Below are 24,633 nucleotides of genomic sequence, written 5' to 3' on the forward strand. Positions count from 1 at the left end.
AAAAAAAAAAAAAAAAAAAAAAAAAAAAAAAAAAAAGGAAAAGAAGAGAAAAGAAAAAGAGCCAAAAAACAAAATTACAGTAATCAGACCTGCACTTAGATCTTTTTTGTTGCTATTAATAAAACACACATGCAAGGAGCAGGGCTCACACCTGTAATACCAGCACTTTGGGAGGCTGAGGTAGGAGGATCACTTGAGGCCAGGAGTTTGAGGCTGCAGTGAACTACAGATGCAACACTGCACTCCCAGCCTTGGCAACAGAGACTGGCTCAAAACACACACACACATTACCATATTACAAATTAGGCCTTTAACATTTTGTTAATTGTATAATCATGTCACAAATTAGGTTTGTGTTATAGTTTTGGTTAACTATACTTTACTGATTTATCAGTCCTGCTTTATGCATTTAACATTTTTTGGTGGGTTTTTTTTTTTTTTTTTTTAGATAAGAGTTTTGCTCTGTGGCCCAGGCTGAAGTGCAATGCTGCCATCTCGGCTCACTACAACCTCCGCCTCCTGGTTCAAGTGATTCTCCTGTCTCAGCCTCCCAAGTGGTTGGGATTACAGGCGCACATGACCACACCTGGCTAATTTTTTGTATTTTTAGTAGAGATGGGGTTTCACCGTGTGTTCCAGGCTGGTCTCAATCTCCTGAGCTCAGGCAATCCACCCACCTCGGCCTCCCAAAGTACTAGGATTACACATGTAAGCCACTGTGCCCAGCCACATTTAACATTATTTTGAGGCCAGGTGCAGTGACTCACACCTGTAATCCCAGCACTTTAGGAGGCTGAGGCAGGAGGACCCTCTAGCCTAGGAGTTCAAGATAAGCCTAGGCAACTAGCGAGACCTCATCTCTACCAAAAATTGAAGTTAAAGAAAAAATTTAAATTATTCGGGAGTTAAAAAAAATAGTCCAGGCGAGGTGGCTCATGCCTGTAAACCCAGCACTTTGGGAAGCTGGGGTGGGTGGATTACCTGAGGCCAGGAGTTTGAGACCAGCCTGGTCAATATGGTGAAAGCCCCGTCTCTACTAAAAATACAAAAATTAGCTGGGTGTGGTGGTGGGCACCTGTAATCCCAGCTACTCAGGAGGCTGAGGCAGGAGAATAGCTTGAATCCAGCATATGGAGGTTGCAGTGAGCCAAGATCATGCCATTGCACTCCAGGCTGGGTGACAAGAGTGAAACTCCATCTGAAAAAAAAAAAAAAAAGGTTGGCCGGGTGCAGTGGCTCATGCCTGTAATCAATCCTAGCACCTGGGAGGCTGAGGCGGGTGGATCACCTGAGGTCAGGAGTTTGAGACCAGCCTAGCCAACATGGTGAAAACCTGTCTCTACTAAAAATACAAAAATCAGCCAGGCGTGGTGGCAGGTGCCTGTAATACCAGCTACTTGGGAGACTAAGGCAGGAGAATTGTTTGAACCCGGGAGGCAGATGTTGCAGTGAGCTGAGATCGTCCATTGCACTCTAGCCTGGGAGACAAGAGTGAAACTCTGTCTCAAAAAAAAAAAGTGTGCACCTGTAGTCCTAGCTACTTGCGAGGCTGCAGTAAGCCATGACTGCACCACAACCCTCCAGCCTGCGACCCTGTCTCCAAAAAAAAAAAAAAAAAGCGTAAAGTTTTATTGAGGGTAAGATTACATGCAAATCAGAGTGCTCCAAAGAAATGACATCCTGAGTAGGACACAAAGATACCCTGGATTTAATAGGTCACTGATGATCTAAAAAAAAAACGTTTCGGCCAGGCACAGTGGCTCACGCCTGTAATCCCAGCACTTTGGGAGGCCAAGGCAGGTGGATCACAAGGTCAGGAGTTCAAGTCTAGCCTGGCCAACATAGTGAAACCCTGTCTCTACTAAAAATACAAAAATCAGCTGGGTATAGTGGTGTGTGCCTGTAATCCCAGCTACTCGGGAAGCTGAGGCTGCTTGAACCTGACAGTCAGAGGTTGCCATGAGCCGAGATCATGTCCAGCCTGGTGACAAAGCCAGACTCCATCTCAAAAAAATTAATTTAAAAAATGCAGCATCTGCCCATGGTTGTGTTATTAAATAACTATTATCTTGTTTTGTTACCACCAATGAATGCATAGATCATTGTGAAGATTCAGGCATCGTCAAGAGGTTCAGTAGCTCTTACCAGATCCTGCTCTTGACCCTCTTTGCAGTGCTGTCATCAACAGCTTTCATCTTTCTAGGTAAAGAGTCCTTATTTTTAGTACCATGTACTTTGACATGGAAACTCCATTTTATTTCACAAACTATTAAGGATGAAAATTAGCTACTTATCACATGCAATTTTAACAAGCAGTTTAAACTAAGCCTCCCTAATCCAAGTCACCTAGTGGATTAAAGGTCCTCCTCTGCTGGGCGAGGTGGCTCACACCTGTAATCCCAGCATTTAGGGAAGCTGAGGCAGGTAGATCACCTGAGGTCAGGAGTTTAACACCAGCCTGGCCAACAAGGTGAAACCTCGTCTCTACTAAAAATAATTAGCCAGGTGTGGTGGCACAAGCTTGTAATCCCAGGTACTTGGGAGGCTGAGGGAGGAAAACTGCTTGAACCTGGGAGACGGAGGTGAGCCAAGATCGTGCCACTGCACTTCAGCCTGGGTGACAGGAAAACTCCGTTTCACAAAAAAAAAGTCCTCCTCAATTTACTACCAAGAAGCAACAAACTGGATTTGGCAAACACACACCACTCAGATGTGGAAACCACTACTAAATCTTGAGGCTTCACAGCTCTTTTGCTGAAATTCTGTTAGGGATAATTCAAGTAATACCAACAGACTGCATGCCATGGCTCACACCTATAATCCTAGACCTTTGGGAGGCCCAGGTGGGAGGATGGCTTGAGGCTATGAATTTAAGACCAGACTGGGCAACAGTGAGACTCCATCTTCACAAAACAGCTTAAAAATTACCTGGATGTGGTGGCACACACCCACAATCCCAGCTACTAGGGAAGCTGAGGCAGGATTGCTTGAGCCAGCGAATTCAAGTCTGCAGTTAATAGTGATTTTGCCTCTATACTCCAGTGACACTCTGTGACTAAAAAAAAAAAAAAATTTTGAGATGGAGTCTCACTCCGTCGCCCAGGCTGCAGTGCAGTGGCGCGATCTCAGCTCACTACAACCTCTGCTACCCAGGTTTCAAGCAATTCTGCTTTGGCCTCCGGAGTAGCTGGGATTACAGGCACCCATCACCATGCCCAGCTAATTTTTGTATTTTCAGTGGAGACGGGTTTCACCATGTTGGCCAGGCTGGTCTCCAACTCCTGACCTTAGGTGATCCGCTGGTCTTGGCTTCCCATAGCGCTGGGATTACAGGCATGAGCCACCGCACCCAGCCTAAAAAAATTTTTTAAGTAGGACATCACAGTTGTCTACATTCCATTTCCCCACATCTTTTAGCCAAAAGCTGAAACTCTAAAATTGATTAAATTGGGATAAAAACTTCCTGTAATACTATATTACTATTACTTATTTTGAATAATTACTTTAGCAATATTAAATCTTAGAGTTGACTTTGCCCTTTTTAAGGCCTTCCTCAGACATGCCTTGTGACATTTCCTTTGTCCTTTTTCCAGCATACAACGCCTTCCTAAACAAGATACAAAGAGTTCCAGTTGTGTATGTACCAACTCTAGGAACACCACAGCCAGGTAAAAAAACCTGTCCTTATCTTTGACAAGCTCAGATATGCACATTTAATTCAACCTTTCCCTCTTTACTTCTAGGTTCTCTTAACACAAGTTCTCCCCCTCCCTTCATGAGTCCACAGCCTCCGTCAGCCCAAAGTCGGCTGCAACATTGGCTGTGGAGTGTAAGGAACTAACCTCTGCTTGGACAAGTTCCTAACTGTAGGGGAATGAAGATTTCTAGTCCTAGACAAAAACAGCAACTTCTACACTGTTTTCAGACAAGACTTCTAAGAACTATAAAGGACCCTAAGCTGTTTCTTAAAACTGGTGTGTTGGATTGTGTTGTAAAAAGTAACTGTCAGCTCTTAATTCTAAAAAAACTCCGTCTCAAAAAAAAAAAACATACACGGCTTCCCCCTTCCCTTAAAAAAAAAAAATACATGGTCAGGCAAGATGGCTCATGCCTGTAACACCAGCACTTTGGGAAGCTGAAATGGGTGGATCACCTGAGGTCAGGAGTTCAAGACCAGCTTGGCCAATATGATGAAACCGTCTCTACTAAAAATAGAGAAAGTAGCTGGGTGTGGTGGCATGTACACCTGTAGAGCCAGCTACTTGGGAGGCTAAGGCAGGAGAATCACTTGAACCCGAGAGGCAGAGGTTGCAGTGAGCCAAGATTGAGCCACTCCAGCCTGGGCAACAGAGCAAGACTCTGTCTCAAAACACACACACACAAAACCAGGCACGGTGGCTCATGCCTATAATCTCAGAACTTCGAGAGACCAAGGCACACGGATAACCTGAGGTCAGGAGTTCAAAGACCAGTTTAAAAAAAAAACAGGGCCGGGCACGGTGGCTCAAGCCTGTAATCCCAGCACTTTCGGAGGCCGAGGCGGGTGGATCACGAGGTCAGGAGAACGAGACCATCCTGGTCAACATGGTGAAACCCCATCTCTACTAAAAATACAAAACATTAGCTGGGCATGGTGGCGCGTGCCTGTAATCCCAGCTACTCAGGAGGTTGAGGCAGGAGAATTGCCTGAACCCAGGAGCCGGAGGTTGTGGTGAGCCGAGATCGCACCATTGCACTCCAGAGCCTGGGTAACAAGAGTGAAACTCCATCTCAAAAAAAAGTAATAATAAAATAAAATGCCCCCAAATGGATTTTTAAAGTAATTGGCCACTTACTTGCCCGAACTGACTCTAATCTTCTCTTTCTGGTTGCCCCTGAATACTTGAGACAGGAACTTCCTAACTAAGTTAAACAAGACAATAAACAGGATTTATCCAAAATGTGTTTATTGAGATGGTTTCCCACTCATCTTGATTCAGAGTGCTTTTAGTGCTGCTTCCTCCTGAAAGAACATCCTGGAGGAAAAAGGTTCAGAGATTAGCTGATGACAGCCCAGGTATTCTGCCCACCTCCCCCACAAAACAAGCAGATGCTGGGTGATCCACCCACAGAAAGCTACATCTTTATTTTTCTGGTCTTAGCTACCGAATCATTTATATCATTTGGGTCACTTCATACCAACTTGAGCCCTTTTACTGCCCACTGACCCCAGCTTTAGACAGTAGTGCTTGAGATTAGTATATAGTTTTTGGTAGTATCTACTTAAAGAAAAAAACCATCAAATCAAACACTTCTTGTCTGAAAATTAACATTATACATGTTCTTTGTCATTGTAAGATTAAAAAATCCAAAAAAAAAATGAAAAAAAAAAAAAAAAAAAAAAGATTGAAAGATCCTGGGAAGTGTTTTCATTTCTAGAAAGCAAAAACTCAAAAAACAAAAACAAAAACAAAGAAAAGTCCCCAAATCACATTAGTAAACCATTTACCTTCTGTAAGCCTTGCTTTTCCTCCTGTAGGCTGGCAGAGGACAGTGGAGCAGCCAACACACAAAACTACCGTTTGTGCATGGCTGAAGACCGTGGTGATTTTATAGCATCCTGAAAGAAAAGCAGATAACGTTTTCTTCCTCTATTACACCCATATCTTTCCTGCATTTATGCCCAACTCGTCATCCATTACTGTTTCCTAACACAAAAAAAGATAGGGGTTGGATGTGAAATGTGATGGGCGATCACGCTGAAATGAATCACTCCTTCTAAGATGCAAAACTTTGCCAGTTTCATACATTCTAATTTTAAGAATATCAGGGAAAATTTTTCACAGACGAAGAAACTGAAGCTGCTGGACAGCTTCACGGATACGACACAGCTCACTCAACTTTTTCCAAGTGTTGAGGTCCAGTGCTTTCCCCAATACAGCAAGCCGTCTCCTCACCTGGGCATTTCACATCCATGAAGTAGGAATTGGGGCTCTGCACCAGGCGTTTCTTCTTGTGTTTCCTCTTCTCCTCTTCTGGAGAGGGATGAAGGAGATCCTTTGCGAGCTAAGAGGGACAGAAATGCAGAGATTTAGAAACCAACGGCGAAAAGGGGATGGTCGAAAACAGCCCCGACTGTCACACACCGGGGAGAGCTCGCCCCTCGCCGCCCCTGGTGTCTGCGCAGCTGGGCCGCCATCTTATCTCCTCTCCGCTCCCGTCTATGCGGGTGGCCCGTGGGCCGCTGCGGTCCCTGGAGTTAATGTCCTAAGAAGTGCAGAGGGCAAATGAGGACCCTCTACGATCCGAAATCAGCGTGAGGGGAGCGTGCGGACAGAAGAGGGAGATCTCCGCCGAAACCTGGACCAAAGCACTCACAGGCATGTTCTCGTGTGTAGGTCGTCACCGCCGGAAAGGAGCGAAAGCGGAAATCCTGCCCCTTATATTGGACACGCTACAGGAAATGACGCAAAGCTCTTGTGCCGCCATGTTTGGAAGGTCCTACTTGGTTCTGCCGCGGCGGGGAGACAAGGGAGCTGTCATTTTCGGAAGTTGTTTAACTGATGGTTGTGACACAGGTGTGTCACCATGCTGAGAGGGCTACCTTGCTATCTTGAGGTCAGCGTTTGATCACTATCAAGGGATAAATGGACACTTTTAAAATTTTGTGCCATATCTTGATAATTGAAGCCTAAAAGTAAAGATTGAGGAAAACACCAAGGAGAAGGAGTCATATCCGAGAGTTATGTACTTTTTTTTTTGAGACACAGTCTCACTCTGTCACCAGGCACCAGGCTGGAGTGCAGTGGCGCGATCTCGGCTCACCGCAACCTCCGCCTCCTGGGTTCAGGCAATTCTCCTGCCTCAGCCTCCTGAGTAGCTGGGACTACAGGCACGCACCACCATGCTCAGCTCATTTTTTGTAGTTTTAGTAGAGACGGGGTTTCACCGTGTTGACCAGGATGGTCTCGATCTCTTGACCTCGTGATCCACCCGCCTCAGCCTCCCAAAGTGCTGGGATTACAGGCGTGAGCCACCGCGCCCGGCATGAGAATTTACTTATATTTTTAACTCTTTTTCTGTTGGTTTAATTTACCCATATTTAACAACAGGCGCAGTGGCTCACGCCTGTTATCCCAGCACTTTGGGAGGCAAAGGCACGTGGATTACTTGAGGTCAGGGGTTCGAGACCAGCCTGGCCAATATGGTGAAACCCCGTCTCTACTAAAAATACAAATATTAACTGGCCGTGTGTTGAAAAACGCGCGCTTTGAATGAAGAGATCTTCCAAACAGGCTTTGTGTGAGCAACATGGCTGTTTATTCACCTGGGTGCAGGTGGGCTAAAGCCAAAAAGGGCATTAGCAAAGGGCAGTGGGGTAGGAGTTGGTTTTATAGGTTTGGGTAGTTTCTTGGGGGGCATGGGTGTTGCAGAGTAAGTTTAGTTACAGTTAAGGGGGGTAGGGGCAAGGACGGGTATACGTAACCACAAGTTCAGTTACAATGGCAGGGTTCGGTGAGAGGTGTTTACATTATCATAAGAACAGTTAAGATGGCAGGGTTGGGTGAGGGGCTTGTCTGGGGAAGCTCCCCTGCTGGGCAGTTAGGGACAATGGCGAACGCGGGGGCGGGAGAGGGGCTGAAGGAAGGAATGGGGGGAGTGCTGGGAGACATCAGCCAAGGCAAGCAGGACTTCAGACTTTCAGGCTCCAGGCTTGTATATGGAGAACTGACAGCGTGGTGGCAGGCACCTGTAATCTCAGCTACTTGGGAGGCTGAGGCAGGAGAATCGCTTGAATCGCGGGTGGAGGAGGTTGCAGTGAGCCGAGACAGTGCCTTTGCACTCCAGCCTCCGATAAAACTCTGTCTCAAAAGGGAAAAATAAAAAAAAAAAAAAAAGGTTCCAGTGAAAGTAGGTATATACCAGCAAAAACACACTTCAGAAAGGTGAGCAAGAATAATATATTGCTGAGGATGAAAAGTCCAGATCCAGGCAAAATAAGATAAAAAGAAAAAATAACTGAGGGATTTTTATCAGGTTAATTCACGAAAATTGAAGAGTAATTTAAAGGACTGGTGAAGCTGAGTATGGTGGCCCACACCATAGTGTAGTCCCTGCACTTTGGGAAGCTGAGGTGGGAGGATTGCTTGAGGCCAGGAGTTCAAGACCAGCCCGGGCAACATAATGAAACTTCACCTTTACAAAAAATCGAAACATTAGCCAGTCGTGGTAGCTTGTGCCTGTAGTCCCAGCTACTTGGAAGGCTAAAAAGAATGTCTTGAGCCCAGGAGCCTGGGGCTGCAGTGACCTAGGATAGTGCCACTGTACTCCAGTCTGGGTGGTAGAATGAACCTGTCTCTAAAAAACATGAAAATAGGCTAGATGAAGTGGCTCACACCTATAATTCCAGCACTTTGAGAGACCGAGGTAAGTAGGTCATTTGAAGTCAGGAGTTCGAAACTAGCCTGGCCAACATGGTGAAACCCCGTCTCTACTAAAAATACAAAAAAAAATTAGCCAGGTGTGGTGGTGGGTGCCTGTGATCCCAACTACTTGGGAGGCTGAGGCAGGAGAATCTCATGAACCTGGGAAGCGGAAATTGCAGTGAGCTGAGATCGTGCCATTGTACTCCAGCCTGGGCAAGAGAGCGAGACTCTGCCTCAAAAATAAATAAATAAATAAATAAATAAATAAATAGGACAAGTGAGACATGGTTTGTTCAGCGGGAAGAAACTGGGAAGACTCAAGGAGATAATGAGGGGAGAGAATGGACAAAAGGAGATTCAATAGTTGTGTTTGAGAAGGGACAGGCTGGGCGAGGTGGCTGATGGCTATAATCCCAGCATTTTAGGAGGCCAAGGTGGGCGGGTCACGAGGTCAAGAGTTCAAGTCCAGCATGACCAACATGGTGAAACCCTGTCTCTACTAAGAATACAAAAAAAAAAAAATTAGCTGGGCGTGGTGGTGCCCGCCTGTAATCCCAGCTACTCAGGAGGCCGAGGCAGGAGAATCACTCGAACCTGGGTTGTGGAAGTTGCGGTGAGCCGAGTTGTGCCACTTCACTCTAGCCTGGGTGACAAGAGCAAGAATCCATCTCAAAAAAAAAAAAAAAAAAAAAAAAGGCTGGGCACAGTGGCGCGTGCCTGTAGTCTCAGCTACTCGTGAGGCTGAGACTGGAGGATCGCTTGAGCCCAGAAATTCTGGGCTGTAGTGTGCTATGCAGATCAGGTGTCCGCACTAAGTTCAGCATCAATATGGTGACCTCCCAGGAGCGGGGGACCACCAGGTTGCCTAAGGAGGGGTGAACCAGCCCAGGTGGGAAACGGAGCAGGTCAAAACTCCCGTGCCAGTCAGTAGTTGGATCGTGCCACTGCGTCTCAGCCTGGGCAGCTTGCAAGACCCTGTCTCTAAAAAAAAATAAAAATAAAAAAGAGAAAGGACAAATATGGACATGGAAGGTGATGAGGATAAGTGCAGTTCCAAAAGATCCTTCTTACAACCAGTACACATCTTTTTTTTTTTTTCTGAGATGGAGTGTTGTTCTTATTGCCCAGGATAGAGTGCAATGGCGGAATCTCAGCTCACCACAACCTCTACCTCCCAAGTTCAAGTGCCTTAGTCTCCTGAGTACCTGGGATTACAGGCGCCCGCCACCATGCCCAGCTAATTTTGTGTTGTTGTTGTTGCTGTTGTTCTTGTTGTTTTGAGACGGAGTACCATTTTGTCCCCAGGCTTTGAGTGCAGTGACGTGATCTCATATTCTTCATATTTACACAGAGCTCACTGGTACCGCTGGCCCTGCGTGTGCCTCAGCACATGTTCTGGGCACTGATTGATGTGCCATACGGTGAGTTTGCAGAACAACTGGTGCAGGTTCTTGGTGCTGGGCGCAACGTGCGTCTCGAACTCAGCATAGTCCAAGGCCAGGGAGGCGCGGACCAGCCGCTGGTACTTCTTGCCGCGGGTGTAGACCTGGGGCAGGCGGCAGTGCAGCTCGTGACCCATTAGGATGCACTTCGCCTTGTGGACATCCGGTTGGAGCCGCAGCCTGGGTGCTTGAGCAGGAAGGCCCACAGGTCAGCTGGCAGCTCGCTCATGGTCTGGCTGCCCCCCACAGCAGCCCGAGGACGCCAAATTTTGGGTTTTTTTTCTTTCTTTCTTTTCTTTCTTTTTTTTTTTTTTTTTGATACGGAGTCTCACTCTGTCACCCATGCTGGAGTGCAGTGGCGCAATCTCGGCTCACTGCAACCTTCACCTCCTAGGTTCAAACAATTCTATTGCTTCAGCCTCTCAAGTAGCTGGGACTACAGGGCATGTGCCACCATGCCCGGCTAATTTTTGTATTTTGAATAGAGACGGGCTTTCACCATATTGGCCAGGCTGGTCTTGAACTCCTGACCTTGTGATCCGCCCACCTTGCCTCCCGAAGTGCTAGGATTACAGGCGTGAGCCACCACACCTGGCCTAATTTTGCATTTTTGATAGAGATGGGGTTCTCCATATTGGTCAGGCTGGTCTTGAACTCCCAACCTCTGGTGATCCGCCCGCCTTGGCCTGCCAAAGTCTTGGGATTACAGGCGTGAGGCACTGCACCTGGCCTTTATTTTAATTTTTTATGGGAAGATCCTGCCTCAAAAAAAAAAATTAGGCAGGGCACAGTGACTCATTCCTGTAATCCCAGCAATTTGGGATGCTGAGGTGGGTGGATCACTTGAGGTCAGGAGTTCGAGACCAGCCTGGCCAACATGGTGAAACCTCCATCTCTACTAAAAATGCAAAAAAAGAAAAGAAAAATTAGCCCGGATTGGTGGTGGGCGCCTGTAATTTCAGCTACTTGGGAGGCTGAGGCTGGAGAATCACTTGAACCCAGAAGGCGAAGGTTGCAGTGACCAGAGATCACGCCATTGCACTCCAGCCTGGGTGACAAGAGCAAAACTCTGTGTCAAAAAAAATAAAAATAAAAATAGCCAGGCGCGGTAGGTCAGGCCTGTGATCCCAGCACTTTGGGAGGCCAAGGTGGGTGGATCACCTGAGTTCGTTAGTTTGAGAACAGCCTGATCAAGATGGAGAAACCCCATCTCTACTAAAAATATAAAATTAGCTGGGTGTAGTGGCGCATGCCTGTAATCCTAGATAGATACTCGGGAGGCTGAGGCAGGAGAATCACTTGAACCCAAGAGATGGAGGTTGTGGTGAGCCAAGATCACACTGTTGCACTCCAGCCTGGGCTACAAGAGTGAAACTCTGTCTCAAAAAAATAAATAAATAAATAAAAATAATTTGTTTCTTTCTTTTTTTCTTTTTTCTTTTTTTTTAAGACGGGGTTTCACCATGTTAGCCAGGATGGTCTCGATCTCCTGACCTCGTGATCCACCCGCCTTGGCCTCCCAAAGTGCTGGGATTACAGGCGTGAGCCACCGCGACCAGCCCTTCTTCTTTCTTTCTTTCCTTTTTTTTTTTTTTTGAGTTCTTTTTTCTTTTTTAGACAGGATCTCATGCTATCACCGAGGCTGGAGAGCACTGGCATAATCATGGCTCACTACAGCCTTGGACTCCTGGGCTCCAGAGATCTGCCCACTTCTGCCCCTCAAGTAGCTGGGTCTAGAACAGGTACACACCACCATGTCTGGCTTATTTATTTATTTATTTATTTTATAGAGTCAGAGTCTCACTATGTTGCTCAGGCTAGTCTTGAGCTTGTGGGCTCAAGGGATCCTCTCACCTTGGCCTCCCAAAGTGCTTGGATTACAAGTGTGAGCACCGTTTTGTTTGTTTTTTTGAGACAGAGTCTCACTGTGTCACCCAGGCTGGAGTGCAGCGGCGTGATCTCAGCTCACTGTAACCTCCACCTCCCAAGTTCAAGTGATTCTCCTGCTTCAGCCTCCCAAGTAGCTGGGACTGCAGGCACCTGTCACCATGTCCAGCTAATTTTTTGTATTTTTAGTAGAGATGGGGTTTCACTGTTTTAACCAGGATGGTCTCAATCTCCTGACCTTGTAATCCACCCCGCTAGGCCTCCCAAAGTGCTGAGATTATAGGCGTGAGCCACCACACTCGGCCATCGCACTGGGTCTTAAATAATTTTTTCTTTCTTTTTTCGTAATTTTTTCACTCCTAGCACACATATTGCAAGAATAATTTTTTCTAAAGGCCGAGATAAACTTGTTTCTTTATAGCCATGCTGTCCATCTTCAGCTTCCTGGTTACCAAGGCTACACATTGACAGCCTATTGAGTGAGGTTTCAGCAATACTGCACCTTAACAGGCCATATTAAAATATCCATGTGAAGAATGACATTTTTAGTGTAAATCTCTGTTTTCCTAAGCTATTTGGTCAGAGAAGTCACACATGGGACCCCATAAGGGAGATCGTTTCAACTGAAGCCCCAGGATGTGGGGCTGTGTGTGTTGGGGGGTGATGGGGACGATTCTCTATAACTAATTTACGTTTTCATCCTTTTCCACCAGGGGGCAGACTGACTCAACAAATAACCTACTTCTGCCCATCCCGCTTCTTTCAAAGGGAATTGGGATCCTTAGAACTAAGGGCTTGGACCACTAACATTAAAATTCTAGGACTGCTTTTAACTCAGCCCCAGAAACCGATCATAATTCAACTCCTAGCTTCGTTGAATAGCACCTCCAAAATTCAGCCCCAAATTTTTGTCAGTTTCTAGTGCCCTTCCCACCTTCACCCTTATTCCCAAAACTCTTTCCCTTCCCCTGATCCCTCTAAAATTTCTCTTCGTCTGCTCGTCATGGTTAAACCTCTACTCCCCTTCCCCTTAGCCTCTCTGGCCTCAGAATGGAAGAGTAAGGCCGTAAGGGGGGAACTACAGTTACAAAAAGGCTGTGGAAAATAGCGAGAGAGACAGACCGGCCTAAGCTGGGAAGGGAAAACCGAGAGATCAGAGGCCGGACTGGCCGCCTAGGCCTGCCCTAAAGGGTGGGCGGGCAGGGGGTGGAGCCTGGAGGAGTGCCGCCTCTCCTCTTTCCCGGAGCCTGGGCGGAGAGGGAGGAAAACTTCCTGGCCAGGGCTCCGTGCCGCTGTTTGCCAGCCGTCCAATCCCGCCTACCAGTGCCAGGAGCTCCCCACCCCACCCCCGGCTCCCCCGGTGTCCGCCATGGCCAAAGCCTACGACCACCTCTTCAAGTTGCTGCTGATCGGGGACTCGGGGGTGGGCAAGACTTGTCTGATCATTCGCTTTGCAGAGGACAACTTCAACAACACTTACATCTCCACCATCGGTGAGCCCGCTGGCCATGTCCCAGACCCAGACTCTCCTGTGACCTCAGTCTCAGGCTCCCGGTTTACTAGTGACCCCACTTTTCAGTCCCCTTACAGTAAGGCTCCTAAATTCTAGTCCCTCAACCCTGGCTCTGACCCCTCCCCCTGCATGTCTCTGTATAGTTAACCAAACCTCTCACCTCTTTGAGGCCTTCAGGTAACTCTTCAACTGCTGGCAGCCCCTCATTTTCTTGGTACCATCTCCTTAGTCTCTCCAAATCCACAAGAACCCTTCTATATTTTCCTCTGAGCCCCTCTTCCCCATCCTCACCACCTAGAACTCTCTCAATCCGATCCGCTCTCCACGTTTCCCCTATCCCTCTGGGACACATCTTTTTCTCCAGATCCACCAGCCTCTTTCAAACCTCTTTCAGTACTGCTGAGCTTCAGACTCTCCCACTGCGTCCCCACCTCTCCATCTACTTCCCAGTTTCCCCACCGCACTCTTCCTGCACCTCAGCTGAACAGGAGTTTGGGAAGAGTGGAACAAGGTGGCTGGGTGTGCTGGAGGGTGGCCTAAGGACTGTGATCATGAATACGTAGCCAGCTTGGTGACGGACATGGAAATGAGGGGACTTTTGGGGTCTCTGAGTCAGCCTGGTGACTCATCCTCCTCCCAGGGGCCCCCAGCAGGCTTGGGGGAGGTGCCCAAGTTTCTACTGAGAAGAACACTGTCTCCCCTCCTCCCTTCTCATCGTTTTTCATCTCCTCTGGCTTGGGAAATAGGAAGACTCTCATGACAATTCTGGTTACAAAGGAAAAGGAAAAATGCCCCCCTTTCCTAATTATCTCCATGGTAATCCTGTTCAGCCTCAGACTCTCCTAGTGCCAAGTTTGGCCTACTAGTTAATTCACATAGACTGGCTTCAGCTACTTTTTTTCCTTACTCTTTTTGAGGAGGGCGGGTGGCATACCAATAGTAGAAGGCTCTAAGAAAACAGAAAAGAGGAATGTGAAAGTAATTTTTGTGGGGAGAGAGAGACTGAATTCAGAGAGTTGTCAGCTGGCATAGCTGAATGGACCCAAGAGGTGGCTTAAGAATCTTAAGCCTCCATGCAGAATTTTCACACCTTCTCCCTCCCAAAATCCATAAAATATAAGTAAAAATAGTATTCTTGCTGTACAAATGCAGCTTTGGGAACATTCTCCTAGCTTGGCATTTCCAACAAGATTGCTCCTCAAGCGCCTCCCCTGCAGAATTTCTGGTGCTGACACTGCTCGGTTCCTGTCCCTCCCGTCACACAGTTTTACGTGTGTGCATGCATGTCTCAACTTCAGTGCATGCCTTCTACCCCTAGGAATTGACTTCAAGATCCGCACGGTGGATATAGAGGGGAAGAAGATCAAACTGCAAGTCTGGTAAGTGAATCCCCTGGGAAGCCTACCATACTTCCCCATTTACCTCCTACATGCTCTTCCTTCTATTTTGTTTCGTTTCTCTTCCTTTCCCCATTGCTCTTTCTAGCACTTCTAATCTATTTCTCATGATGCACTCAGCTGTCCTTCCATCTCTCTTCCTGCCCTCTCAACTAGTTTCAGTTTTTTTGTAACTCTTGCCTCCTCTGGCTGCAGAGCATTCTCTTAATTTGACAACAAACAACTGTTCAGTTATAATGTGGAAACAGACTGTGAGCAGTTAAATGGCAATGGCGGAATTAAGACTTGACTCTAAGTCTAGTGTTTTCTCCAAAACATGGTGAGTTCAGAAAGCCAAGTACAGACCCTGAAGGTGTTTAAGTGGTATTAAGCTTAGTGGAGGCGTTATGCTATGACATATCAGAGCAGACTGGTGCTCAAATCCGGTTCTTTTACTTATCTGCTGCCTGACCTTCATTAATTATTCAACCTATCCAAATCTGTTTCCACTTTTTTTTTTTTTTTTGAGATGGAGTCTTTCTTTGTCGCCCAGTTGGAGTGCAGTGGTGTGATCTTGGCTCACTGCAACCTCTGCCTCCTGGGTTCAAGCGATTCCCCTGCCTCAGCCTCCTGAGCAGGTGGGACTACAGGCACAAGCCACCATGCCCAGCTAATTTTTCGTATTTTATTAGAGACGAGGTTTCACCGTGTTCGCCAGGCTGGTCTTGAACTTCTGACCTCATGATCCACCCGCCTCGGCCTCCCAAAGTGCTGGGATTACAGGCATGAGCCACTGTGCCCGACGTTTTGTTTTTTTCTTGAGACAGAGTCTCGCTCTGTCTCCCAGGCTGGAGTGCAATGGCACGATCTCGCCTCACTGCAACCTCTGCCTCCCAGGTTCAAGTGATTCTTTGCTTCAGCCTCCCGAGTAGCTTACAGGCACCCGCTACCACACTCGGCTAATTTTTGTGTATTTTTACCATCTTGGCCAGGCTGGTCTTGAAGTCCTGACCTCGTATCTACCCGCCTCAGCCTCCCAAACGGTTTGGAGTATTGCAGGCTTGAGCCACTGCATTGGGCTTTTTTTTTTTGAGATGGAATTTTGCTCTTGTAATCCAGGCTGGAGTGCCGTGGAGCGATCTCGGTTCACTGCAACCTCCGCCTCTTGGGTTCAAGCAATTCTCCTGCCTCAGCCTTCCAAGTAGCTGGGATTACAGGTGCCTGCCACCACGTCCGGCTAATTTTTTGTATTTTTAGTAGAGACAGGGTTTCACCATGTTGGCCAGGCTGGTCTTTTTTTTTTTTTTCTTTTTTTTAATAAAGATGGGGTTTCACCATGATGGCCAGGCTGGTCTTGAACTCCTGACCTCAGGTGATCCACCCATCTCGGCCTCCCAAAGTACTGTGATTACAGGCATGAGCCATTGCACTTGGCAGGTCTCCTCATTTCTGAAATAGGGACAATAATACTTGTCTTACAAGCAAAGAGTAAGACTTAGGTAAAATCACACATACACAGTGCTTGATACATAGCAAGCATTCAGTGAATAAGCAAGAGACATCTTTTTTCTTGGGCCACTACCATCTCTGGAAATCAGCTCAACTGTCTTTAATCCCATTCCCCTTTACAGTTTTCTTATTCTCTTGTCCCAGCATATTGCAAAAGCTAAATTCTTGTGAGAGAGGAAGAATTCCTCCATTGGAGAATTCTTTCCTCTATTCCATCCCTTGAAACCTTCTTTAGGGACACGGCTGGCCAAGAGCGATTCAAGACAATAACTACTGCCTACTACCGTGGAGCCATGGTATGAAGTGTGGGTCTGGGCAAAGGATGAAGGCAACAGAATATGGTTTTATGAATACAAAGGGTCAGGGGTTGGGGCAGGTAAAAATGGGAGGGGTGCAGTGTGGATCGCAGCGGGCTCAGCATGGCCTAGTGTTAAGACCCATGGATGGAACTTGCAGCGTCACTTACGGGGCAGTGGGAAACCTCAACAGGAATATGGTCCAAGGTGAATTTTGTCATCTCCCAGGGCATTATCCTAGTATACGACATCACGGATGAGAAATCTTTCGAGAATATTCAGAACTGGATGAAAAGCATCAAGGAGGTGAGGACCTCCAAAAGAAATGGGGGAATTGGGTAGAACCTGGAGGATGAAGGGGTCCATCAGGATAGGCAGGACCTAACTTTTTTTTTCTGAGACGGAGTCTTGCTCTGTCACCAGGCTGGAGTGCAGTGGCGCCATCGCAGCTCACTGCAACCTCCGTCTCCTGGGTTCAAGCGATTCCCCTGCCTCAGCTTCTGAGTAGCTGGGACTACAGGTGTGCACCACCACACCCAGCTAATTTTTTGTATTTTAGTAGAGACAGGATTTCACCATGTCCAGGATGGTCTCGATCTCCTGACCTCGTGATCGGCCCACCTTGGCCTCCCAAATTACAGGCGTGAGGCACTGCGCCAGGCTGGCAGAATCTAACTTTTACTTGTCTCTTCCCACAGAATGCCTCTGCTGGGGTTGAGCGCCTCTTGCTAGGAAATAAATGTGACATGGAGGCCAAGAGGAAGGTGCAGAAGGAGCAGGCCAATAAGGTGAGGGCCAGGCTGAGCAATGTTCTAGAAATGGGCTGGGAGGGCTGAGAGGAGGAGGCACTGCAGAGGACTTGGCTGCTGCCCTTACTTCAATTCTCTCCTTCCCACTTCACCTCTTACAGTTGGCTCGAGAGCATGGGATCCGATTTTTCGAAACTAGTGCTAAATCCAGTATGAATGTGGATGAGGTGAGCTCCACACCCCCATCCCCTACCAAGAGAGGAAGTATGGGAAGGTAGATTCTCCTCCCCTCCAAACTGACTCTATTCCCCACTTTAGGCTTTTAGTTCCCTGGCCCGGGACATCTTGCTCAAGTCAGGAGGCCGGAGATCAGTAAGTTGGTTTTGCTGGACTAGGTACAACTCGGGGGGTTGTGTGTGTGTGTGTGTGTGTGTGTGTGTGTGTCTTGGTAAAAACTGAGGAGAGGAGCAATGCTAAGATTTCTTATGAGGGTAGATTCACTTCAAACAATTTATGCCCTAACCAGCCATTCACACCATGGCCCCTGCGCCCTTCTCCCTCTAGGGAAACGGCAACAAGCCTCCCAGTACTGACCTGAAAACTTGCGACAAGAAGAACACCAACAAGTGCTCCCTGGGCTGACGACCCTTTCTCGCCTCCCCACCCCGGAAGCTGAACCTGAGGGAACAGGGCAGAGGGAGTGAGCAGGGGAGAAATAGCAGAGGGGCTTGCAGGGACAGACAGGTAGATGGTAAAGAGAACGAGGAGAACATGGAGAAAAGGGACAAGCAGAAAAGAAAGAAGAGAGAGGTAGGGAGAAGGGAGGGGGATTGAGGAAGTGAAAGGAGGTGAGGCGGCAGGAAGAGAGGGAGGAGGAAAGGAAGGGGAGATGGCCTCAGGCTTCAGACCTTACCTGGGCTTTCAGAGCAAACAGAAATGTAAATACACTGATTATTCTGTTACCACATCAGGGCTTAGCGTCCTGCGAACAGCTGGCTCGGCTCTACTCTGAAGATTTGCTCCTGTTCTGTCACTTTTCATGGTCTTTCTTGGTATTAAAGGCCACCGTTTGCACAAATGCTCGTGGTTTGGGTAACTTGGATTATTGTCAGAATTGTTCTCCACACAAATCCAATTATTTTGTCTCCAAAGTGTTTGATCTACCTCAATCAGGCTGGGTTTCTGTGGAACCAGAACTAATCCTACCCCTGTCTCTTCCCCGCTATTCAGTTGGTAAGGAAAATAGCAAACAGCAGGAGATAAAGTGAAGGTCTGGATATCCTGTCTCTACTATGGGGTCTGGATGCCTTTGTGGGCAGAACCTTGTCCTGAGCACAAGAAATTCCAAGAGGGAAGGACTCTAACAGCCCTAGCCTCAGGGCCATAACTGTACCTCTTGTTTATCCAGTGATTTTTGCAAGCTTCTTGATTCTGCCAGCAATCCATTTAGGTATTTGATAGGCATTAATATCTGCTTTTATTGGTGTGGAAAATGAGAAGTTTATATTCACGGATGTATATTGAGCAATTTAAATATATATTGAGCATCTACAAGTGCCAGGCACAACGGTCAGTTATTTTACTTATTTATTGAGAGAGTCTTGCTCTGTCACCCAGGCTGGAGTGAAGTGGTATGATCTCGGCTCACTGCAACCTTCACCTCCTGCCTCAGCCTCTCGAGTAGCTGGGATTACAGGCATGAGCCACTGTGCCTGGCCATAATAGTCAGTTAATATAGCCCTGGTGTGGTACTTACAAGTAGAAGGTCAAGCAATTTTTTTTTTTTTTAGATTGAGACTCCCTCTGTCACCCAGCCTCGAGTGCAGTGGCACGATCCTGGCTCACTGCAACTTCTGCCTCCCTGGATCAAGTGATTCTTCTGCCTCAGCCTCCTGAGTAGCTGGGATTACAGGCACATGCCACCATGCACAGCTAATTTTTGTGTTTTTAGTAGAGACAGGGTTTGCCATATTGGCCAGGCTGGTCTTAAATTCCTGGGCTCAAGTGATCTGCTAGCCTAGGCCTCCCAAAGTGCTGGGATTACAGGCATGAGACACCGCACCCAGCCCCAGGACAAGTAAATTTTAACAAAAACAGCTCATTGGCCAGGTCTGAACTTTGAGAGCCTGAAGCGGGTGGATCATAGGTCAGGAGTTCAAGACCGGCCTCACCAAGATGGTAGAACTCTATCTCTACTAAAAATTTTTAAAAATACAAAAATTAGCCGGGTGTGATGGCAGGTGCCTGTAATCCCAACTACTTGGGAGGCTGAGGCAGGAGAATCACTTGAACCCTGGGGGTGGAGGTTGCAGTGAGCTGAGATCATGCTATTGCACTCCAGCTTGGGCAACAGGAGCAAAACACCGTTTCAAACAAACAAAAATAGCTCTTTACTGAGTAACAAAGATGGCAAAACTACTGGAAATGCAAAAGAAAATTCAGGCTTGAGGCATAGCATCCTTAAGTATACATGTGTAGCCCCCTTCTACAATACACAATATTTTTTACACAGCAAAAGTAATTCACAGATTTGATCTTTTTTCCAGGATCAATGAAAATATCAGATTTGGTTTAGACAAAATGTACCATTGGAAGTTTTATTCAGGACCGGGTGTGGTGGCTCATGCCTGTAATCCCAGCACTTTGGGAGGCTGAGGCAGGTGGATCATGATTTCAGGAGTTTAAGACCATCCTGGCCAACATGGTGAAACCCTGTCTTTACTAAAAATACAAAAATTAGCCAGGCATGGTGGCAGGTTCCTGTAGTCCCAGCTACTCGGGAGGCTGAGGCAGGAGAATCGCTTGAATCCAGGAGGTGGAGGTTGCAGTGAGGCAAGATCACCCCATTGCACTCCAGCTTGGTGACAGAGTGAGACTCCATCTCAAAAAAAAAAAAGTTTTATTCAAGAAGGGTGCAATGGCTCACACCTGTAATCCCTGTACTTTTTTTTTTTTTTTTTTTTTTTTTGAGACGGAGTTTCACTCTTGTTACCCAGGCTGGAGTGCAATGGCACAATCTTGGCTCACCGCAACCTCCGCCTCCTGGGTTCAGGCAATTCTCCTGCCTCAGCCTCCTCAGTAGCTGGGATTACAGGCACGCACCACCATGCCCAGCTAATGTTTTGTATTTTTAGTAGAGACGGGGTTTCACCATGTCGACCAGGATGGTCTCGATCTCTTGACCTCGTGATCCACCCGCCTCGGCCTCCCAAAGTGCTGGGATTACAGGCTTGAGCCACGGCGCCCGGCCAATCCCTGTACTTTGAAAGGCTAAGGCAGGTGGATCACCTGAGGTCAGGAGTTCAAGACCAGCCTGGGCAACATGGTAAAACTCTGTCCCTACTAAAAATACAAAAATTAGCCAGGTATGGTGGCATGTGCCTGTAATCCCTGCTCCTTGGTAGACTGAGGCATGAGAATTGCTTTAACCTGGCAGGAGAGGTTGCAGTGAGCCAGGATCACACCATTGCACTCCAGCCTGGGTAATGGAGTGAAACTCGTCTCAAAAACAAAAAAAAATGTTTTTTTTTCAGGCCGGGCATAGTGGTTCACATCTGTAATCCTAACACTTTGGGAAGCTCAAGAGGGAGGATTGCTTGAACACAGGAGCTCAAGACCTGCCTGGGCAACATAGAGAGACCCCATCTTTACAAAAAAACATAGCCAGATATGGTGGGACACGCCTGTGATCCCCGCTACGTGGGAGGCTGAGGTGGGAGGATTGCTTGAGTCCAGGAGGTCACTGCTGCAATGAGCCATTATTGCACCACTGCTTGGGAAACAGAGAAAGACCCTATCTCCTAAAATAAAATAAAAGGCTTTTTTCATTGATACAGTGTTCAAGGCAATTAAGAAATCTCCAGCTCTTCAGTGTAAAAGTAAATGGCACTACCCTAGAGTCAGCGGCAGTCTTTTTCTGTGCTGCTGTTTCTCTCTTTTTTTTTTTTTAATGCAGGTTTATTTGGGTGATTGTTTAGCAATCATCTCCCTTGCCATCTGCAAAAGCACCAGTATCCCATACAAGGCCTGGCACTTAGAAGGGGGTGCAACTTAGGGTTTTTTTTCTGTTTTTTTTTAGAGACAGGGTCTCACTCTGTCACCCAGGCTGGAGTACAGTGGCACAATCACAGCTCACTGCAGCCTCATGGCTCCCAGACTCAAGCAATCCTACCTTAGCCTTCTGAGTAGCTGGGACTACAGGCAGCTGCCACCACGCCCGACTAATTTGTGGATCTTTTGAAGAGACAGGGCTTCACCATGTTGCTCAGGCTAGTCTCAAACTCCTGAGCTCAAGGAATCCTCCTGCCTCAGCCTCCCAAAGTGCTGTGATTACAGATGTGAGCCACCGAACCCAGCTTGTGCTGCTGCTTCTGTTGACAAAAGACAGTACTCAAAAAAAAAAAAAAAAAATGTCTGATGGTGCTGGGAGAAATAATAATTTGATAAACATAACAATTTGATAAATGTAGTAAGTATCCAAGCATTGTTGGGGTAATAAGAAGCCTTATTTGTGGCTTATGTTTGAGTTCTTTAGTAAACTGTCCAGCTGGTTTAATTTGCTCAACAGATGAGGAAAGACTGGCACTTTGTGGATCCCAGGAAAGAGACTAATGTCTTCAACATACCTCACTGCAGATTATTTAATTTCAGAGTAGAGACCCCACTCTGCTGCCTTTAAGGTTACCGGAAGTGAAATCTTACAAGAGCTTACAGTTTGTTAAAAGATAAGGTAGGATTTGGTGAGGAGTAACAAATACTAGCAGATTTCAGCCCAAACTTTAATTATAGCTAAACATTACTGGAAAAAAGCCCACAACCTACTTTATGTAACATACAACTACACACATATACAAAAATTATATATATATGTGTGTGTGTATATATATATATTATATATACACGCACATACACAATTTCAGCAAACACAAATAATAATTTAGAGAAACAAATTTAAAATTAGAAAATTAGAGCCAGATATGGTGGCACATGCCTGAAATCTCAGCTACTTCAGAAGATTCCTGAAGACCAAAATTTGCAGGCTGTGGTGCATTGTGATGGCTGTGACTTGCCACTGCACTCCATCCTGGGCAACATAGCCACACTCCATCTCGTTAAAAACAAAAACAGGCGGGCCGGGCGCGGTGGCTCAAGCCTGTAATCCCAGCACTTTGGGAGGCCGAGGCGGGTGGATCACGAGGTCAAGAGATCGAGACCATCCTGGTCAACATGGTGAAACCCCGTCTCTACTAAAAATACAAAAAAATTAGCTGGGCGTGGTTGTGCGTGCCTGTAATCCCAGCTACTCAGGAGGCTGAGGCAGGAGAATTGCCTGAACCCAGGAGGCGGAGGTTGCGGTGAGCTGAGATCGCGCCATTGCACTCCAGCCTGGGTAACAAGAGCGAGACTCCGTCTCAAAAACAAAAAAAAAAACCAGGCAAACAAACAAAAAACGGAAAAATGAAAATTCAGCCCTCATCAGGGTTTTATTTTTTTCAACTCTCATTCAATGGTCTTTCCACAGTCTGATAGCTCCTACGCTTGAGAACCCAGCTGTAGATCTGATGGGAAGACAAATAGAATTTATGGGACATACAATCAGAAACACTGTTTTTTTTTTGTTTGTTTGTTTGTTTTTTTTTTTTTTGAGATGGAGTTTTGCTCTTGTCACCCTGGCTGGAATGCAATGGTGTGATCTTGGCTCACTGCAACCTTTGCCTCCTGTGTTCAAGCAATTCTCCTGCCTCAGCCTCCTGAGTAGCTAGGATTACAGGTACCTGCCACCACATCTAGATAATTGTTTATATATATATATATATATATTTTTTTTTTTTTTTTTTTTTTTGAGACGGAGTTTCGCTCTTGTTACCCAGGCTGGAGTGCAATGGCGTGATCTTGGCTCACCGCAACCTCCGCCTCCTGGGTTCAGGCAATTCTCCTGCCTCAGCCTCCTGAGTAGCTGGGATTACAGGCACGCGCCACCATGCCCAGCTAATGTTTTTTGTATTTTTAGTAGAGACGGGGTTTCACCATGTTGACCGGGATGGTCTCGATCTCTTGACCTTATGATCCACCCGCCTCGGCCTCCCAAAGTGCTGGGATTACAGGCTTGAGCCACCGTGCCCGGCCTTGTTTTTATATTTTTAGTAGAGATGAGGTTTCGCCACGTTGGCCATGCTGGTCTCAAACTCCCGATCTCAGGTGATCCGCCTGCCTCAGCCTCTCAAAATGCTGGGATTATAGGTGTGAGCCACTGTGCCCAGCCAGATAACACTGTTATTCCCAAAATAAAGTGTTCTCTTCCTTAGACCTGTGGGGAAGCTGGGGGGAAGGGTAGAAGCAATAGTCTTTAGCCCAGAAAGTTGCCTTGGGGGAGGAGAATATGGAGCAGAGTTAACAAGAAAAAAATATGGAAATAAGCCCTTTGATCTTCAAAGGTGGGGTCTAGATTATTTTATTAGTGCCCATGTTTATATGAAGTTTATTTAAGTACCTCCTTGTCTATCAAGCATCTAAGAAAACTAAAATCACATGGTCCCAGTGTCTTAGGAGGCTGCAGATAACACATATATGTGAAACTAGGAGGCAAATTAGGGAAGAATTAGGGTAGTGATTAATACATTACCAAGGCCTAGGATGGTGGCACATGCCTGTAATCCCAGCACTTTGGGAAGCCTGGGGTGGAGGCAGGTGGATCCCTTTTACTCAGGAGTTCTAGATCAGCCTGGGAAACATGGCAAAACCTTGTCTCTACCAACTACAAAAAAATTAGCTAGGCATGATGGCACTTGCCTGTGGTCCCAGCTACTTGGGAGGTTGAGGTGGGAGGATCACTTGAACCTAGGAGGAGGAGGTTGCAGTGAGCTCAGATTGCACCACTGCACTCCAGCGTGGGTGACAGAGTGAGACCCTGTCTAAAAAAAAAAAAAAAAAAAGAAAGGCGGGCATGGACCTTTGGCTTGCGTTGACAGTCTAGGCTCAAGCCTCAGCTTTCCCACTCAGTAACTTGCTGACCTTGGACAAGTCACTTGTACTCTCTGAACTTATTCATAAAACGGAGATACATTTCATTTGCCTCTCTCAAGAAAAAGTACTGATAAAGGCACATTAGCATCCCGTTTTACACAGAACATTGAGAGAAAGATACTATCCTAAGATCATGGAGTTAATAACCACCAGAACCTAGACTCAATACTTTTTGGAACTTAAAATCTCATGCTTTTCTCGTTGCACTTATTACTCCATTATGTAGGAGCAAGGGAGAGTTGAGAATTTTTTTTTTTTTTTTTGAGACGGAGTTTCGCTCTTGTTACCCAGGCTGGAGTCCAATGGCGCGATCTCGGCTCACCGCAACCTCTGCCTCCTAGGTTCAAGCAATTCTCCTGCCTCAGCCTCCCGAGTAGCTGGGACTACAGGCACGCGCCACCGTGCCCAGCTAATTTTTAGTATTTTTAGTAGA

The 24,633-nt window shown here is 46.8% G+C and overlaps 3 protein-coding genes across 4 annotated transcripts in view; 2 read left to right on the forward strand and 1 right to left on the reverse strand.

Annotated features, from left to right (window-relative positions):
• Nucleotides 1-3,971, forward strand: part of NUP210L (nucleoporin 210 like) — a 159,425-nt gene extending 155,454 nt beyond the window's left edge. The window contains exons 38-40 of the mRNA XM_032265104.1: nucleotides 2,099-2,203; nucleotides 3,594-3,668; nucleotides 3,744-3,971. Of these exons, the coding sequence (XP_032120995.1) occupies nucleotides 2,099-2,203; nucleotides 3,594-3,668; nucleotides 3,744-3,841 (278 nt within the window). The 3' untranslated portion in view covers nucleotides 3,842-3,971. The remainder of the gene's footprint in view (nucleotides 1-2,098; nucleotides 2,204-3,593; nucleotides 3,669-3,743) is intronic.
• A 956-nt stretch (nucleotides 3,972-4,927) lies between these two features.
• On the reverse strand, nucleotides 4,928-6,436 carry RPS27 (ribosomal protein S27). 2 transcript variants are annotated; one of them, XM_032265103.1, is made up of 4 exons: nucleotides 6,126-6,398; nucleotides 5,937-6,045; nucleotides 5,489-5,599; nucleotides 4,928-5,015 (listed from the first exon to the last, which is right to left on the reverse strand). In XM_032265103.1, exons 2-4 carry the CDS (start codon nucleotides 5,953-5,955, stop codon nucleotides 4,987-4,989), a joined length of 159 nt encoding a protein of 52 aa, XP_032120994.1. In that variant the 5' UTR covers nucleotides 5,956-6,045; nucleotides 6,126-6,398; the 3' UTR covers nucleotides 4,928-4,986. The 2 variants fall into 2 exon arrangements, with proteins under 2 accessions (XP_032120994.1, XP_032120993.1); XM_032265102.1 differs by having other exon boundaries at nucleotides 4,930-5,015; nucleotides 6,358-6,436.
• A 6,536-nt stretch (nucleotides 6,437-12,972) lies between these two features.
• Nucleotides 12,973-18,255, forward strand: RAB13 (RAB13, member RAS oncogene family). The gene is made up of 8 exons (XM_032265101.1): nucleotides 12,973-13,227; nucleotides 14,566-14,626; nucleotides 16,368-16,428; nucleotides 16,657-16,734; nucleotides 17,127-17,216; nucleotides 17,339-17,404; nucleotides 17,496-17,549; nucleotides 17,742-18,255. Exons 1-8 carry the CDS (start codon nucleotides 13,104-13,106, stop codon nucleotides 17,817-17,819), a joined length of 612 nt encoding a protein of 203 aa, XP_032120992.1. The 5' UTR covers nucleotides 12,973-13,103; the 3' UTR covers nucleotides 17,820-18,255.
• Nucleotides 18,256-24,633: the final 6,378 nt, after the last annotated feature.

This window comes from Sapajus apella, unplaced genomic scaffold (assembly GCF_009761245.1).
Source record: "Sapajus apella isolate SASKATOON/1434 unplaced genomic scaffold, GSC_monkey_1.0 scaffold148, whole genome shotgun sequence".
NCBI lineage: Eukaryota > Metazoa > Chordata > Mammalia > Primates > Cebidae > Sapajus > Sapajus apella.